Raw genomic sequence first — 19,894 nt, forward strand, 5'->3', positions numbered from 1 at the left:
TTCAACATACATATAGTAATTATCCCTCTTCTGCCAAAATTATTATTTCCTGTGAAAAATATTTTCCACGGGCAGAGTGTTAAAGAATAATGTATTTAACACTAATAAAGGAGAATTTTGTTTTAGTATTTTTTTTTATAAATTTTCAAACTGGTTTCCGATTCTGACGGAAACATCAGCTTGTGTCAAAAACATAAAGATTAGCAGCCATATTTCTCCACTCAAGTCACACTGTCAACAAAAGAATAAGGATCTTATAGGGAAAAGCAAAGACGAAATTTGATGTGACCTAATCCTATATGATTTCACCAATGATGACCTGGATATAAGCATTTGTTTGCAGCATTTGAACTTGAATTTTTCCTTTAGAAACAACTCTTAAAGCCTTGAAATATTTTAAACGAAATTTGATGTGACCTAATCCTATATGATTTCACCAATGATGACCTGGATATAAGCATTTGTTTGCAGCATTTGAACTTGAATTTTTCCTTTAGAAACAACTCTTAAAGCCTTGAAATATTTTAAACACCGAATGAGGACATTCTTCATGGAAAAACAGTTTAAGAATGGGCAAAGAGTTCTTCATCACTTCTGAGATTTGCATTCCTTGTACTGTAACTCATTCCTTGAATACAATGTTACGTTTAATTAGAGGAAAATGTAAACATGAACTACCTGGAATAAAAATTTGTCTTCATCCGTCAATGCATCAATAGGTTTCCTATTTCTTTCATATTCTTTGTATGCCTTCATCTATAAAAAGAAAACAATAACAGGAATATTAAAAGCATTTCTTTTTTACAATATGTATAAAAAAACAGTAGGAAAATTCAGGTACAAATAATAATTCCTGAAACTATTAATTTTCCTTTACCCACAAATTTTCTAAATAAAAATAAAAGTATTATGCACAAATCTACCCAAATTTTCTCGTTAGAACAATAAGTTCTTTTTGTTAGTCCATAATTGTTATTTAGTTTTTTACATTGCATAAAATAATTCAAAAACCAAATGAGCGTTGAAGCATTTAAGTTAAGAAACAAATATCTTATATCCACATTTTACAAAAATAAATAAATAAATAAACTGTTGATTAACTTGCTTGTAACACACCCCATAATAATTTCCTGATATTACTTAACTCAATGTCAAGTTGTAAGAACCAATGCAACACATTCATTGATTAAACTTTCACTCAAAATAAACCCAAATTAAATTTTAAACAATTATTTCATGAGTGGCGGTTGAAAACATTAAAAACATTAATTTAAGAAACATATTTACTTCAGCTTCCGTAGGCACCATTCTGAGAAGTATTTCTACATACTCCTGAGAAAGAGTATTCAAATCCAATGCATTTATCGCTTTCACAACAACATCACAATGAAGTTCTACTTTTCTTCGAGAAATAGCCATATTTCTTAGTCTGTTGTGTTCTAGTAAAGTAACTTTTTCAGGAACCTGAAATAAAACAGAGGGAGGAAAAACAAAATTACGATCCCATAAGAGAAAGAAATAAAAATGCACTGAGATTTAAATTTTTTTTTTGATTACCTTAAACCGTTTGCTTCCATTTATATCATCTGTTCGATCAGAAAATCCACCTTGAATTCCCAATTTGAAATGCTCCTCAAATTCTCCAAAGTCAATCACCTTAAATAATCGAACATTTTTTTAAACACAGCTTGAATTTTAACAACTTAAAATCATGTAAAATTTTACTGAATTAGAAAGCAATAATTAAAAATGCTTCATCCTGTACATTTTTTTTACAAACAAAGGCTCCAACAATACAAAAAAAATTTTACGAGAGCAAATAATATGTTTTAGTAGTTTTTGGGAAAGTTGACAAAAATTTTCAGTAAAGTCTAAAATAATTACAATAAAGACAATTGTAAGAAATATACTCTGGGGCTCAAACAATCGTCTCTTTGTACTGCATTATTAACTCTTTTGCTATGTATAGATGACCTGCGAAAAGTGACACTAAATGACAAACTACATTTGCTATTGTAATCATTACATGAACAGGGTTCATACACTTTTGGTTAAAAAAAGTTCCCTGACTTTTCCAGGTTTTCCAGGTTGTTTTTTAGAAAATTCCAGGTTACTCGCTTCATTAAAAATTTAAGTTTAAATAGTAATATTTTCAAAATAATTAAAATTGTTTAAAGTAGCAATGCAGAAGAACTGAAACTTCTCCCCTTAGATTAAAAAAAAAAAAAAACTTGGATTTTTTTCCCTTTGTTTTTTCTGTCAAAATTTTAAGTTTTTTTTAAACATTTTGTTCAAAATTGTTTTAATTTGTTTACTATTTGTTGAAAACAGAGTACTTTCAACTTATTTTAGCGTTTTTTTTTTTTTTTTTTGATGTCACGCGTAATATTATAGCGTTTTGCTGTAGTCCTGCAGCAACCTTTTAGCATCCGCTTTTGGTTTACAATACTTTTTATTTTCTTATAAGTAGGTTACACAAAACATATTGAGCAAAATGCAAAGCTAAATTTTAATATAAATATGGTTAACTTGTTGCATCAATTGGCATACCATGTAATGCATAGTAACAAAAATCAAAATCCGCCGATCATAGGCCAATGCCAATAATCTTTTTTTTTTTCACATATTAAAGGACGCTTACATTAAAATTTCAAATTTTCTTTTCCAGAAAGTATTAGTTAATTTTCAAAAATTCACAACTTTTTGCACATTTTAATGTTATTTTCAATGTTACTCATTGATATAAACATCCAATTCTGTTTCTGGAAGTTTAAGTCTACTTCCATTGTGCAGACGATCAAATATGGCAACAAAGTGAAAAATTTAAAATAATAAGTAGATTTTTGGATTTGTAGTATAAAAGTAGTAATAAATAATTAATAATCCTTAAAAGGATACAATAAAAGCAAAATAGTCAGTATTTAGCACATAAGAGTATAAATCAATTAAAACAAAAAAATGTTATGAAGATTAAATTTTGCATTTTTCCAGAAAATAATTACAAATTATCCGAAAAAAAAGGCACAATTTGTGTTGTTTTCAATAGTTTGCATTGCAATTAACATCCAATGCCGTTTTCGGGAACTTAGGCACTTAAAAAGTCTTGGGTACTTCCATCTTGGGAATGACTAAATATGGCGGCTATGCCCAAAAATAAGAAATAACTTTTTTAATTTGTTGCATGAAGACAATTAAAAAATAATTAATCTCCATGAAACTACAATTCATTGAAAAGTTTTTATCACATTTGCGTCCGAGGCAGTGAGGATAAGATTAAGTTTTAAGAACAAAATTTTTCATTTCTCAAGAAAATTATTTTAAATAACAATAGAAAATCAATTTGTAGACCATTTTTTGTTATTTTCATCAGTTTTCAATTAAAGAAAACATCCAATTCTGCTTTGTTTTTAGAAAGTTAGGCATTTTAGGATCGTATCTACATCCATCTTGTGAATGACCAAAGATGGCGACTACGTTTCACACGTAGCTGAAATGATTTTCCGATCAAAAAAAAAAAAAACTATTTCCCCCGATCGACCTTTCCATCTACAGGTTGTGCTTCCGAAGCAGTAAATTGTCTTCTCTCCTTTTGAGTTTGTGCATAATTGCTGTTCACCTGATTTTTTTCCCTTGGGAACTACTGAGAGCCAAAAATGGCGGCTGCTGAAGATTTTTTGGGTCGCCACTTTTTTCATTGCTTTAAAATTGTTACAATTTTTTTTTAAATACATCGATAAAAATGAAGATTAGATCTCATAAAACCAAATTCCCTGGGAAACCGAATAGAATGTTGTGGCAACCCATCTAAAACTTTAGGCAGTAGAAAGAAATGCGTTCTCCTCACTGACTCCATGTAAGAAAATTTTCGCTCTTTTGGCGCATTTTTCGTTGTGAAAAAAAAAAAACGTTAATTTCTCGATCGCAGTTTTTAAGTGCCAGCGTCGGTTTAGATAAAAATTTACAATTTTTTTCGTGAAATCACAATAAAAACGAAGACTAGATCTCATGGTACTTAATTCCTTGGGAAAAAAAATTTTTGGAGGACAAAATTTGAAAACTCCCTGACTTTTCCCTGACATTTTTGACAGTGTCATTTTCCCTGACAATTCCCGGTTTTCCCGGAATTCCCGGAGCGTACGAACCCTGATGAATAAATATTAGTTATTAAATCATTCATATTAAAATACTGAAATAAAAATTTCTATATAATAAAGTCCATTTGTTCTGTAATCCATAATTAATCTGAATTTACACTAGAAACTATGAAGAATCCACAAAACTAAAAGATTTTGAGTAGCTATATGACCTAAATATATATTAGACAGATAGCCTTGGAAAAAAAAATAAAAATGAAATTCTGTCAAAAATGCAAAATATTTCTTTTACACTACTTACATTATACAGTTTATCATCATCAAGCTCGCTAAATATTGTTCCTTTAACTTGGTTAGGCTTCAGGGCTATCCAGTTAAGGGTTGGTAGTTTATACTTTGTTTGAAACTTCTTTTTGATTGTCATAGCTAAAATATAACAAATCATTTTTTTAAAAAGATCTCATGTTGTATATCAATAAATAGGACATATTATTCATCTCATACAACAAATTAAAAACAATATAATATTTCGTCTGGCAGTTAATCAGATACAACTAGTATTTCTTAAATGAGTCATAAAAAGATAATTCAAATGCTGTATGTTTTTGAGTAACCAACTGAAAATTAGCTTTTTATTCAACGACTGCTGTAAAATTTGAAATTGAAAATGCCGTTACCATTCCCAAAAAAATTTATATCACAGCACTACTCAAAATATAAAGAATGAAAATTATACTTAAGTGATACTTAAATTGCATGCGCTTTAAATGATAAAGTAATAGTTTTGAAAATTGAAAGTCAAATGAATAAAATTAACAACAAAAACTTATATTTTATTTTGTTTCTTTGAAACAAAATGAAGAGCAATGCCATATTACACAGCATTGTACAGCATGCCTGAAAAAAGTGAGATTCACCAGCATGCCGGGAAATTCAAATTTTTCAGCATGCATGATAATTGGAGGTTTATTTTGCAACAAAACGAAAGTAAATTCCCCCATCCAGTTGTAATCAGAAAGCAAACCACTGTAAGGGGAGGGGGGGGGGGAATCCCGAAAGTAACTTTTTTTGAAAAAAAAGAAAGTATTGCAAATAATAATGTGCTTGTTATTTATGGTAGGTCATTATTAATGGATTTAATTATATGCCAATATAGTAATCAATTCAGAAACAATCATCATCACCGTGATTTGTTCATAATTTTTTTAAATAAATTATTTTAGGTTCTTTTTAGAGAGGTAAGTTTATATTTTAGTTATTGAATAGTATGGTAAATTCTTTAGCGGGCATTAACTTACTGCTTAAATGCTTGCTTGCTTAGTTTTAATTTAATTTTTATAAAATTATTCGTTATTTTATAACATTTTTCTTGTTAAAATAACAAATGACATTGTTAGTAAATATTTTTAAAAATTAAACTGTTTATTGATACTAATAAGATATGTATAGAACTTATATTCATTTTTAATCTGAATAATCTGAATTTTTTATAGATTTTTTCCTAACCTCGATTTTTCCGGCATGCCGGAAAGGACCAGCCAAGTGTTATTGAAAACCTGGGGACCCCCAAATTTTGCAGCATGACAGATAATGCGGGGTAATACTGTATGTATATGACATGAATCATAGTAGTAAAATAAATATAAATTTAAGCATTGAATTATGAGTGTCAAAAATGTTAAAATAAATTGAAAGAAAAGTGTAAAAGCAGTTACTAAGATCTTTATGTTTCACAGTAATTTTTCTGGTACTTAGTTTCTCAGTTCAATTGTTGGCTTGATTCAGCACTGCTATTACTATGAGTGGTTCGTCAACTGATTTGAAACAAACAAAGCAAGGCTAATTTACAAGTTAACTAGAGCTGCAGATGACAATAACACTAAATTTTTACAATCACCCTGCTTTGTTGTGTTCCTCTTGAGGTGGGAAACACAAGAGGATTATTAAGTCATCTTGGTGTAAAAACTTACCATCTTGTGGCGCTTGCATCATACCAGGCATTGGTGGAGGACCAGGTGGTGGCCTGCTAAGAAGTAGAGGCGGCGGGGGAGGAGGAGGTGGCGCAGCAGCTGGCATTGGTGGGGTGGAGGTGGTGGAGGAGGAGCAGCTTGCTGAATTGCTGGTGCATGACCATCCATAGTATTACCAGATATTGTAGACCCTGCAAGATATGCAAAATTGTTATGGAGCATCAATTTGATAACAACAAAGGTGATTTGATAATCCCACGAAAGTCATATCTGGAGCGCAGGCTGCAAGCTGGCACCACTGCATTACCCAGTAAAGCAAACAGTATTAGAAGAAAAAAACTAAACATTTGTCTGACAATCACTTTTCACTTCAAAGAAGTTAAAGCTATATCTTCCAGAATAATACATTATTCTTGCTTAATTATAATATAATGCATTTACAATCAAGCCCAAATATCGACTATAAATGCGTTAAAAGAGAAATTTTCCATGAAATTTTTAAATATTACAAAATTAACATTTGATCTGCTCTAAATTAGATTTTGAAAAGTATCAGTAATGATTGATAACTATATTGAGAAGAAATTTCTTAATTTTAGCAAATTTGTGCAATAATTACAGAAAAGAAAACATTACTTATATTATATCTTGCAAGTGCAAGTGAAATTTCTACCACAAAAGAAATTCCTCTATTGCAATTTAGATTAAATCAATCTAGCTAAAAAAAAAAATCAATGATTAAATCAATCAATTTATAGCAAAGCTTGTGTGAAAAATATTTACCTCTAGGAAGGGTGTTTTGCAACACTTCCAGTTCTTGTATTTTTGATTCCAAAAGACTTTGCCTCTGCCTAGACTCTTCCTCTTTTTGTGACACCGCTCTTCTTAATGTATTTAGTTCTTCGTCTGTCTGTTTGTGCAGTTCCTAAATTAAACAAATACACTTTGATTCAATTAGGTTCAAAAACAAAATATTCAGAGAAAAAATAAGTAACTAATAGAATGTTAATGATAGTTAAGGCTTAGAAATTTCAAGACTACTATTCCCTAAATAATTAATTAAATTAAAAAAAAAAAATCTATTAAATACATTTCAAACTACAATGATAAAAAAAATAAAAGGTTTTGGCACTTAAAATTTGCCTTGTAAGCATAATGACATTATGTTTCACACTAATCCTCATTAGGTAAAACTTTTAGTACATTTAATTAGACGATACATTTAATTAACAATACAAATTTTCTAAAAACATAAATGTCTTTTTTATTTTAAATTATGTATAACTGGTTATAATAAAACTTAAAGCAATTAAAATAATTCTTAACATATTTTTAAAGAGCAATAAATTAACTAAGCCATTAAGAAGTTTTAAAAAGTTGTAACAAAAAAACTAATGAAAAATAATAAAAATTGAAAAGTTTTTTTTTTGGTTTAAACAAAAAGAAAAGAAAAAGGAGAGAAAGTAAATTACCAAAAGGTCATTCCTTTCTCTAGTGACCGTTTCTAAATGTGTTTCTAATTCAACTGAAAAATAAAAAAACAAGTATAAGACAGTTTACATTTAATAACAGAATTATAAATTCTATTTTATTTATGAACAAAAATTAATTTATACCTAATCTTGCCATAAGCTCATTTTCCATTTCCTGAATTTGCTCATTTGCCTATAATATAAGAAAGGGGGGGGGGGGTGAGATGAATTTACTAAATATATACTTCAAAAAAAAAAAAAAAAAAACATTTAAAACATACTAAGAAAATGAAAAGAAATACCAAAAGGAATTAAGAAGAATCAAAGAAAATTAAATTAGTATTACCCTCGACAACTGTTCTTCCAACTCAGCAACTTGTTCCAGAGCGGCACTCTTAGTCTCCGAATCCTCCATGAGAGCACCGACATCGAAAACATTGTCCAAATATGCAGAGATCTGAACTTGAAGCTCTTCACTCTCAGTCTGTCTTAGTTTTTCTAAATAATCGTCTAAGCCAATTTGAGTAAATTCGTATTGCAGATGAACCCTGAAGTTCATGTCTTCAACAGAATGAACAACAATGTTAACAAACTGCATACATGCAACCTGGAGACATTAAAAGTGAAAGAAATATAATTAAAAACCAAAGACTAGATTTTTAGGTAAACACAAAATTTGAATTTATGTATATTTTTAAATTATTTTTGCGATACTATTCAATTTCTATTCAGATTAGCTAAACACTCACAATGCATACAAGCAAAGTAGACACATTAAAAGTGAAAGAAAAATAATAATAAATAAAAAGCATCAGTGATGTCCACAGTTTAGATTTTTTGGAAAAACAAAATTTTAAACATTGCTATACGTTTCATCTATTTTTGCAATCCTCTTCAACTCCTATTCAGATTAGCTAAACACTAAGAATACATACATGCAACCCGGAGACATTAAAAGTAAAGGAAAAACAATTTAAAATAAAAACATGAGTGATGTTACCAGTTTAGATTTGGGGGGGGGGGAGAAATATTCCTAAACATTTCTGTTTATTTTTGTGATATTCTTCAATTGCTATTCAGATTAGTTAAACACTAACAATTCATACATACAAACTGGAGACATTAAAAGTGGAATAAAAATTAGAAATAAAAAACATGAGAGAGTCATGTCCACAGTTGATTCTTTTTGGAAAAATACAAAATTTAAAATATTCCTACACATTGCTTTATTTCTTTTTGTGATACTCTTTAATTCTTGTTCAGATTAGCTATACACTAAAGCTAGTAACAAAAACCTAGTCAAAATTGATGGCACAAAGAAGCAGTACATACTTAAAATATTTTTCCATTTAAAGAATTTCACCTACATAACAATAAGTAGTATTGCAAAATAAATGAAAGGATAATAGTTTAAATCTGTACTAAAGTTATTTTGTGATTTTAAAAAGAAATGTAAGATCTAAATACTGAGTTCTTTTTAAAATATATTTTAAGATCATTAATTGTGTTTTGGTCATATATTGAATACCTACTTGGACCCAATATGCAAATATGAAAGATTTTATTTATATACAAGATGCACATGAAAATAAGTACAGAACTGCTACATTTCTATTGATAACGTTTTATTTGTAACAGGCCAAAGTTTTATAGTTTTTTGCATAGTTTGGGTTGAACGCTTTGAAGCACTGCAGATTAAAAAAAACATAAATAACTACTTTAATTTCCTTGTTCATTCCTGCAATCATAACATATTATACACATTTAAGGCAAAATACTCTTTTATGGTTTTCAATATCAATAATCAATTTCATAACATTTAATTTCTTTGAAAATGATCAATGAGTTACAGAATTCTTCACTTCATTTTTTGTTTTTGGAAGTAAAAACATATTTAGAGATTATTAAACAAGTTGTTTGAAATTTTGAATTTTTACAGCAATTTTCATTCATTCTAGAGGTAATACTATACGTAGTAAGAAATAAAGTAATTTTAAATTGTACTATTGGTTTTGCTAAACATAGTACACTGTAACATTTTGCAACTATACTTGTAAAACCTTAATAATAGTTTAGATAGTTCAATTGAACTTGTCAACATATCACTTAAATTTTCACTACTTTTATAAATCAAAAACTAAATATGCACACACACACACACACACAAAAAAAAAAAAAAAAAAAAAACTGAATCTTACCATAAAATCAATATTAAAAACTTCATAGTTTATGAAATATTCCATAAGGGTCTCAAATCTGAGTCTCTCTCCGCAAACTTCTTTAAAATTATCAAACGCAGCCAGGATGATTTGATGTCCTCCTTTCACTAAGCAAATTGCAGCTAAGAGTTCCAAAACCAAAGCTTTTGTCCTTTACAAAAAGTAAAAGTGCATCAATGGAAATAATGCAATTAAAACTTATTACTATTTTAAAAGGTGAATACATATAAATATAGATATACATATACAAAGCTAACACAAAATCTATGCATAACCACATATCTTTTAAAAGAATTTTAAGGCAAGCAAGAAATGAGGATGCTAATTTTTCAGTACTGCTGCATTAAATAAACAAAAAAAAAAAAAAAAAAAAAAAAAAAAAAAAAAAAAAAAATTCTCTACGACATGAAAAGTAACATGCTTAATTTAACTCTTTATAAAAGAAACAGGCGTACATTTATTAGAAAATTTTAAGAGCATAACATTTAGTGACACCAAAAAGGAAATTTTTTACAAACAATTTAACTTTTTGACAAGTTTCTATAATTACTCATTGATATGATTCCTCTTATTATTGACAACCTTTTGCTTTCTAGCTCAGATTGTCAATCCTCAGTCAAGAAGAATCGTTTGGTCTTGGAGCAAAGTATTTGAAGTAGGCATTTTGGATATCAATCGAATTTTCAAGCCCTTTGTCATAGAGGGATCAATATGAAAGGGAAATCACATGGTACAACATTAGGGAGCAGTGGCGCCGACTCCATGGGGCCTGAGCCCCCTCAAAAATATTTTTGAGGGGGCAGAGCCCCCCCAATAAATCAAAAAAATTATTAATTACATTATGCTGACCCGGAAAAAATATACGAGAGCATGATTTGTATATAAAATGGGAGGCGTGATAATTTTGAATACTTTTAGGAATTGTGTTTAAAAGAAAACCTTCACAAAATGATGATCCTTCCCTTCCTCGGAATCGACGTATACCAAAGAAGTGAAAACAACGAAGGCAGCTCACCGCACACTTTCAAAATCCAAAAGGAATACAGTTGACTCCAGCTACTTTTGCGAAATGGCTATAACTAACGCGATTTTTTCTCCAGTATTCAGACCTAACGCGAATTCCGCACCCGCAACACGAAAATTCTCGGGAAGGAATCGTGGTGTGTTCGTATCGGCTTTGGCTACTATTTTTTTTTCATGAATGGATCTTTTTCCTTTTAGCATCGCTGAGAGTGGAAGTTCCTTTTTCATTTTAAATGCGAAAGTTAATGAAATATAATGACACCTAAGAGCGCTGTTTCATTTAAAGTTTGTGAAGATAAAAGGAGAAAGTTTCTGACAATTAAAGAAAAGCTAGAGCTTCTTCAAAAGCTGAAGCTCAACTAAAAAATGCGTTGAAGGTAGCACGAGAATTAGATATGAGTGAATCTTCCATACATACAATTACAAGTCAAGAAAAGGAAATCCGTAAAAATTCACCGAGTAGTGTCTTAGTAAAATGCAAATATTTATGAAAATGGAAACTGCTCATGTATTGTGTACAAATATCATTAATGGATCGACTGTTCAGAACAACTAAAGATGCATTTGCTTTTCTTACTATATACTGTGCTTACCGTATACCGGTTTATTTTTTCTTTCTTTCCCATTGATCATTGATTTTGTACATCGTAGCAGTATTTTATGTTGAATAAAACGGTATTTTTAAAAAACAAGTAACATTCAGTTCTTTATGTAAGAAACAGGAATGTAAAGTTAGAGTAGAGTTAAGAGATGGTTTTTAACAGTTTGACGGGGTGTTTACAAGTGTCTAAAATAAATGGGTACGTTTATAAAAAAATTTACACATACCTTTTTCCACAACGCAAAATTTCGACTTACGCGAGGGGTCTTGGAATGCATCCCTCGCGTAGGTCGGGACTCGAGTGTACTACAAGGCAATATACATTGAGGTTTGTAAAATGGTGCAATTTTGCATTGTTGGGCGATTTACATCAACTGGACGCACACAGGTCATTGAAGTTGAACAAGAGTGCTTGCTTTTATTAAACAAAGGTGAAACATTTTGAAAAATCAACTGAGTTTTTCAAAAGTGACCTAGACATTGAGAGACTGCGTTTACGCTTGAATATGTTAGCCGATATCACTAATGAAAAAACAACTGGTCTTAAAAAGCATGCTTAAATTAAATTACCTTTTTACAAAAATACTGTGTGTGTTCGTATTTATTTTTTCCTTTTTTCAAAGCCAAAAAATATGTGTCGGCCTTGTCGATTTTTCGGGGTTCTATTGTTGATTATATGACTTTAAAATGCTTTAAAAAAACTTTAAAACTCACTATTTTTCATCTCAGATTTAGAAAATTTCCTGCGGCATGCCCCTTCCTCCCAATATTTTTTAAGTCGGAGTTTCTGGGAGTGCCCTTCAATGCAAGTCAAGCGCCGTACCTTTTCCATGCCTAGCTACGGCACTGCATGACTCCCCATAAAATAGAACAAAAAAAATGTCTCTTACTAAGACAAGTGGCATGATCTAGTTGAACCAGAAAAATTTGTATACCAATTTTTGGATTGTTTTACTTTGAAAACGCCATGTCACATACTGTTTGTTTGTTTAAATTATACACACCAGAAAGTATGTAAATTGGCATTTTCAAGGCACAAAAAACGACCTTTCTTTGGGGGGGGGGGGGGGGTAACCTCCGCGGGGTTACATAACCCCATAAACCCCCGGTGATGTCTGGCCCAGCCCCCTCAATAATTTTTCCAAGTCGGCGCCCCTGTTAGGGAGCATGGTAGGTAAGACAAAACCCCACAATTCGTTAAATTTTCCCTGGATCTTTCTTGAGTATTGTATTGTTGCATAATTGTATTTCAGAATCACCTCACCACTTTTCTGTTAGCAATCTCTGGAACACTCGCCCGACATAGCACCATCTGATTTTCTCTCAATTGGATCACTACATCTTTCTAAGAGACAAAAACTTGAAAATTTGGTTGATACCCAAATTGCAACTCCAGGCACTTTGGTTCACCGAAACCAATTGATTTTTATCAATCCGGGATTGAAAATTTGCACACTGGATGGCAAAAATTGCGATGATTAAGAGATTATTTGAATCATTCATTGAAAAGAAAACTAGTCAAAACTTATTTGTTAGAGAATATATATTAATTAAACTTCAAATTAAATTATAAAAAAGCTTAAATATTACATAAATACACATAATTATGGTCATAACAGCAAAGAGTATAAACACTATGAAATGTTATATGAACAACAGAATAGAGGAAAGAAAACTAATTTCCAGATTAAAAATATTACTGCTAAGCTGCAACACTTCCACAATTAAAAAAAAAATAAACGCATTTTCTTTATTGAAATTCATTGAGCTTAAAAGTTATCAATGCAAGAAAATGGGTGATTAATAATAAGCAAACAACAAAATCAAAATTTGTACCTCAAGCTTTTGTGATTTAGGCTTAGTGCTATACAGTTGATTGCTTGTGTGTGCTCTATTACCATATTAAAGCCATACTGTAAAGACATGAAAACCGAGTTAGCATGAAACTTTCCCAATTTTTAATACATACAAACAAAAGCTCAATAGCATAAGAATGAAAAGTTACCTTGTTATTCATTATGGCTCGTAAGCACATAATGCATACATGAATGTCATCTTTGGCTTCACCCATATTCAGCTTTGCTATGTGTTTCGTCGCCCTTCGCACTTTTAGGCTCTCAACGTGAAGTAAAGGTCTGTTTTTTGTATTTAAAGTATTTCCATTCGGTATAATTTCTTCCTCGTGATTTGCTTGTGTAACAATTTGCTCATGCCTAAAAAAATTCAATGAAGAAATGATTTTCATTAATAATACCCACAACATACATTAATATGTTACTGTAAAAGACCGAAATTTGAAGAATGTCAACATTCACCGGTGATACAGTGGAAATATTTGGTCTGATGCCTTTGCTATGTGAACAAGGGGGGGGGGGGGTAAACCAGGGCCCTTGCTCCAGGCAGCAACTTCTAGAGGCGGCAAATCCACCCAATTTTTATGTTTTACTCATTGTAACTCCATATAAAACTTGAAGGAAGATTGATAAGGGTGGCAGTTTCAAGATTTGCCCTTGACTCAGAAAAATCGAAGGTGCAGAACTGTATGTGAATGACAACATTTACCTGGTTTTAATCTTCCACAATAACATATCAGTCTATCAAAGGCTTAATTTGGAAAGGAGACCACTGGAGCTGAGCTCCTGCGCTTCTTTTCAATTCTACACAAATTTTAACCTTTTAGGCGAAATTTAGGACATTTAGAAATAAAAAGTTGTGGGGATTCGAGGAATCCTGCACTACTTACGTTAGAAATTAAGTCTTATATCTATCCGTCTCTAAATTTTAACATTTTAAGCAAAATTCAGTACATTTAGAAATAAAAATAAGTTGTGGGGACTAGAGGGCTCCTGCACTACTTTATGCTAGAAATTAAGTCTTATATCTATCAATCTGTCTCTAATTTTACATTTTAGGCGAAATTCATGACATTTAGAAATAAAAGTTGTGGGGACTAGAGGACCCCTGCACTACTTACGTTAGAAATTATATATATATATATATATATATATATATATATATAAAAGTCATATCTATCTATCTGTCTCTCTCTATATAAGTAACAGGAAAAGAAATCATACCTGACTATTAAAAGACGAAAGGAGAGGTAATCAACTAAAACATCAAGGCCCATGTTTTCTTCATTCAGGAATTCTCTAACCCACCTGAAAATACAGAATTACCACTTGTAGTTCAATAAATGTACAGTGGCTGTAATAAAGCAAAACATTAATCATATCCTAAGTGCAAAAAATGAAAGGATTTTATACTAGTGTTATATTTATGTTCGCAAACGTAAAATATTGATGCATCTAACAAGTATTACAAATGTTAATGAAATCAAGCATAACATGATGTCTAGGTTTGTTATTTTTCAAGGGAAAAAAAGCTTCATTTTTTTATTTTTTGATGAGAAGATTCAAAACCTCTCAAACAAGTAGAAATAATTATAATTTGAAGATATACAGGTTATACATTTCATTACTTTAATTAATACATGGGGGACAATACAAAACAAAAAACTTTTTGACCACAAAGGCTTAAAAAGCTATTCAATGCATCAAATATATTCAATACCATGGATGGTGAAGCAAAACTTACTCAATATTGTTTGTCCTTAAAGAAATTTCCAAATCCCTTAAAACCTGAGTTGATGTTGCATCCCCAAGAATTTTCCGTTTCTGAAATTGACAAAATGCATAAATTAAATTTAAAAATTAGTAGCATGCATGTAGTTCTGCCTTAGCCCTGGCTTAGGGGCGGTAACTAACTGCAAAATACCCAGCTTTCACGAGTCGAATCGCACCATGCAGTGGACATTCGCTGGTGAGGATAAATTCACTTTATCTACCAGTTTGTTGACACGCTTAGCTTCAATGAGAAGACATCTGCCTCCAGCTTGGTTATTCACTATTCCTGACTGAGGAGTTCTAATAAGAACAAAACTACATTCTCAGGATGTGATAACCGGTCTGTGTGGTATATTGTGTCACTTCGGTGACAGGCACAAGGACCCTCAGAGAGTGATGTCTGGTATATAGCATGTAATTCTGCCTTAGCCCTGGATTAGGGGCGGTAACTAACTGCTAAAAACGAAGTGGATTTTTTAGTAAAAAAATAAAATATTTTTAAGTGTAAGAATGAAATACCCAACATTAGGACAAAATAAAAGAATGCAAAAATGAAACAACTAAAACATTCATACCCGAGAACTTCTTGAGGCTTTTGGATCTAGATATGTTTTTAATTTGCGAAGGTAAAATGCTGGTGAAGCTTTGGCCATAACTTTTTCCTAGAAAAACAAATTTATTAGATGCATGATGGGGAATTAGGTATAGTTTCCCACATAAAGAAAAGGAAAAACAGCAACTTCAAAACATTTATAAATTTGTAAAATATTAGGAATTAGAATTTAAAACAATAGAAACGAATTAATAAACTATTAGGGAATAAAATAATTGAAACTTTGAAAAATACATAAATCTATATAAATAGAACAGAGAATATATGTGGATGTATGTTTGTATGTTCCCTATACAAAGCCACAGTTGACTTCAGGTCCTGGCCCAATTTATCAAGGCCTTATTATTTGCACCCGAGAAGGATTGTAGGGCGTTGGGAAGGGAGGGGGTATGAAACATTAAAAGAGAACTGAACCGTTCAAAACTTAATTTAAGGACCAAAAATGACATAAAATGGCTCTTTCTACACGAAATAATTATCGTATAGTCTCTATTTTGTCGAAGCCCGCAAAACACACCCTTAGAAGATTTTCTTCTCATGGTTTGAAAGATTGAAGGGGTTAACTAGGGAAAAAGTAATAATCGTTTTCAATTAAGTAAAAACAAGTTTCAAATTGGATATTTATTGTCCGCACAAGCTTTGTTTCAATTAGCATGAAGAAATCAATGAGAACAAACAGCTGGAATAAATTATCTGTTGCCCTTTTTTGTTTCAGTGTGAACTAATAAAATCTTTGGTTTTGCATTGAGGCTTTTCCTGTAATGGATGAATTTAAAATTGCCGGCAGAAGACTACTGCTGACAGAAGATAATCAAGGATTTCAGTAGTAATAATGGAGGCTTTTACAAGTGACTTCAATCCAATCAGGACTTTTAGCTATACATTAATGTTATTTTAGAATGGTTGATCTTGATGGACTGACATTAGTCATTCTAATAGGGATGCTTAGAGAATACTCAAAATATGCAAAAGGGATTTTTTTGAAGCTACTGCTTGAATTCTGATGTGGTTTAAAAAAATGCTCATGATATTTTAAAATATTTTCTCATTCTGAAAGGGGTTTTTTTAGAACTATTTTCTTTATATAGAAAGGTATTTTAGAGGGATTTTTGACGCAATTGATTTCCAACTGTTATCCACTGTATAAAGAAGCATTACACACAAAAAGAAACAAAACTCACTAAAAACGTCACTGTTCAAAAATACAAGTATCGCTTCCATCGTAAAAAAAGTGTGAGATCTCATGTAAAACCAAGTCGGTTGTTTTAGTTAGTATCTTGGAAAGCACCTATTTAACGACTTTGCCATATATTGTTTCTAATCAAGTTACTTTGCAATGTTTATAGTGATCAAATTAGTATTAGACATCTTTATTTCTATAATAAATATAGTGGCTTAGCAATCGTACGGCGTCATACTAACATAGCATTAAGTGGCATTTATTCATTCGCTGGAGCAGGCGACTAAGTCGCCAAATGTGATACAATTGACACCATAAGTATCCTTTTAATTCATTTTTTAAATTAATATTTTGCTATGCGTATTCTAAATGTTATGGTCAATAAAGTCTGCTTGATGAGATTTGTTTGAGTGAAAGGGAAAAGTACAGAATAATTTACTATTTGGACCTACTCCTAATGTAATGTATAGTGCTAGCATGCCTAATTTATGCAATATGTAAGCAAGCACAAATAAAGCACTCAAACCCCTTTTATTAGTTATATGTTAGTATGTTGGCGGGCAACTGCCATGTTTCTATATTTATTATAGAAATTAATATAATGTAATATTAATATGGTCACACTATAAAAATTGCAAGGTAACTTAATAGAAAACAATTAATGGCAAAATTGTAAAATAGGTGCTTTCCAAGGAAAAAAAAATGAGAAAATCAAGGAAAATGATGAAAATGAGAAATAGGTGGAAATTTTTTTTGCAAATTCAGGGCAGTATGGTTGAAGGTTGTGGAGGTAAACCTACATCACAATCAGTTTTTTGTAACTAATAGCGTATTAGATCTGCCATAGAACCTATAACTGGGTGGGGGGAGAGGAGAAAGTTATTTTTTTTCACGCTACAAATAGTCACTTGCCGAGAAGTTGGAAACGGGTAACACCTAAAATATTTTTTGGTTTTTCTGGTGAAATAAAAATTGCTTCAAGACTTATTAAAATTATACACTATTAAATTATGTTAATAAGAAAAAACATAAATTTAAAGCAGCGATGTACACAGTGATGATTCATACCTGGTCACATATCATGTCCCATTTTTTTTCATCATCATATTGCTTTAGAAGTTTCACTTTGTCAGGTGGGAGATCCATAGAAGCCTAGTGGGAAAAAATATCAACAGTTAAAATACATAGGATAAAATCAGTTTCAACAATTTGAAAGTAACTATTAAAGCATGAACAGCAAGAGTTGAATTAAATGGGGTTGTTTCCTTCAGTCAAAAGTAATACTTTTAGTCACTGAAATTAAAAGAAGAAGGAAAATAAAAATAACATGGACCCAGAAAATACTTAAATTTTCCCAACAGTTATCTTTTAATTAGTATTTTAAAATGTCCGATTTTCAAACAAGGCATGGTCTTTATGAAATTACAAATGACGCATTTTGGCGCATCTGTCTGTCGCGATTCCAAGTAATGATAATCAAGAAGTGAATGAAATATTGCGCTCTACGTTTGCTATCAACCATATCGTTGCCAGTACACATGAATAAAGAAGTGAATTAAATATTACGTTCTGCGAATGGCATTTCATCATTTGTGATGTCATCGGCAGAAGCTTAAACAATAAAAGAGCGCCGATTAAAATAATTTTTTAAAAATAGTAAACCAAGTCGAATTATTTTAAAAATGGTCAGATCCTATGCTTTTAAGCATGCTCTTTCGGAAAAAAAAACACTTTTAAAATTTTGGAAACGACCCCATTACACTTTTGCGAAAGAGAATGCAGTATGGACAACATTTACAACTAAGCATATATACATGATATTGATAGAAATCATATTTCTATTCCCTAAAAATATATTTTGCAATTGGCACTGATGAACTTATTTAGATTTCTTAGATAATCTAAAACATTATCTTAGAGACTATGTTTCAGAAGTTTAGCTTAGGAGGAGGAAAATATTATTTTAGAGAATATGTTTTCCTCTCCCCCCTCCCCTTAATAAACATATGTTCTAATTCAATAATTTGAGCACTAATAGTAGAATCATGGTTCGTGCACAAAGTTGGAAATTGTTTTCAAGCACTATTCAAGGATTTATCAAAGATAAAATGAGATTTTTAAGGATTAAGGACTAGTTAGGACTGTTTGAAAGTGCGAACTTTTTTACAATAATTAATAAATGAGCACTGATTCAGTTCCAGTCAAGGCTTACTTTGCACGGGGGCTCGCAGGAGCTGAATTCCAGCACTTCTTTTCAATTCTACGCAAATTTTAACATTTTAGGAGAAATTCAGCCTATTAATGCACGAAAAAAAAAAAAAAAAATCTGAGAACTATAGGGTTCCCATACTTCTCTTAGTATAAATTAAGCCCTGGTTCCAGTTCATATATATGTTTCAGCATTAGACAAACTTTTTACACCACACTATACATGCTTAAAAATCAATCTCTAAAAGTGGACAGTAAGAATCAGATTGACTAAAACTGACCTAAGATAACAGTAAAAGCGTACTATTTAAAACATAAAGACTACAATCAGCAGTTTAAAAAAATTGAAAATCATTTTAAAGATTTACTGTGATGTTTTAATAAACCATTATTTATGAGCTTTTTAATGTCCACAAAAGTTTGCCATCTAATACATCGTTTTTTGCCCGATTTAAAAGCCCCGCTATTTGAAGAGTCAGATTCGGCAAATAACAGCGATGATTGCTGAGGTCAATTATTCAATTAATTAAACCAAATTTTTGTAAAAATAAATTAGTGTGGAAATAAACAACAAAAAAAAAGCATATTTAAGGTAGCATGTGTCAAAATACCTTTCAACTTTTAAAATATTTTTAAAATTTACAAAATGCACAAAGATTGAAATTTTAAACACAGCATGTACTTTCCTGCAAAGCACGAGCTTGATGTTGGCAAGTTTCCAAAACAAAAGGGGGGGGGGGGGGTAATATGCAAAATTCCCACTCGAAAATGGAAATCAAAATAAAGTACCCCATTTTTTCTACAACTAGAGGGTTTTCTTCGGTTCTTGGTAAATCATGAGATTTTCATTCTTCAAGGATTATCGTGATTTATATCTGGTTAGTAGAG

At 31.0% G+C, this 19,894-nt stretch overlaps 1 protein-coding gene across 1 annotated transcript in view; it reads right to left on the bottom strand.

Moving 5' to 3' along the window:
* LOC129221340 (formin-like protein) overlaps nt 1–19,894 on the bottom strand; it is a 114,422-nt gene that overhangs the window by 15,303 nt on the left and 79,225 nt on the right. Inside the window, 17 exon segments of the mRNA XM_054855807.1 lie at nt 679–756; nt 1,288–1,464; nt 1,558–1,656; nt 4,396–4,520; nt 6,065–6,178; nt 6,181–6,255; nt 6,848–6,989; nt 7,537–7,589; nt 7,681–7,729; nt 7,883–8,143; nt 9,735–9,906; nt 13,216–13,292; nt 13,385–13,592; nt 14,457–14,540; nt 14,977–15,056; nt 15,581–15,667; nt 17,867–17,950. Coding sequence (XP_054711782.1) covers nt 679–756; nt 1,288–1,464; nt 1,558–1,656; nt 4,396–4,520; nt 6,065–6,178; nt 6,181–6,255; nt 6,848–6,989; nt 7,537–7,589; nt 7,681–7,729; nt 7,883–8,143; nt 9,735–9,906; nt 13,216–13,292; nt 13,385–13,592; nt 14,457–14,540; nt 14,977–15,056; nt 15,581–15,667; nt 17,867–17,950 — 1,965 coding nt within the window.

Source organism: Uloborus diversus, chromosome 4, assembly GCF_026930045.1.
Source record: "Uloborus diversus isolate 005 chromosome 4, Udiv.v.3.1, whole genome shotgun sequence".
In the NCBI taxonomy this organism is placed as follows: Eukaryota; Metazoa; Arthropoda; class Arachnida; order Araneae; family Uloboridae; genus Uloborus; species Uloborus diversus.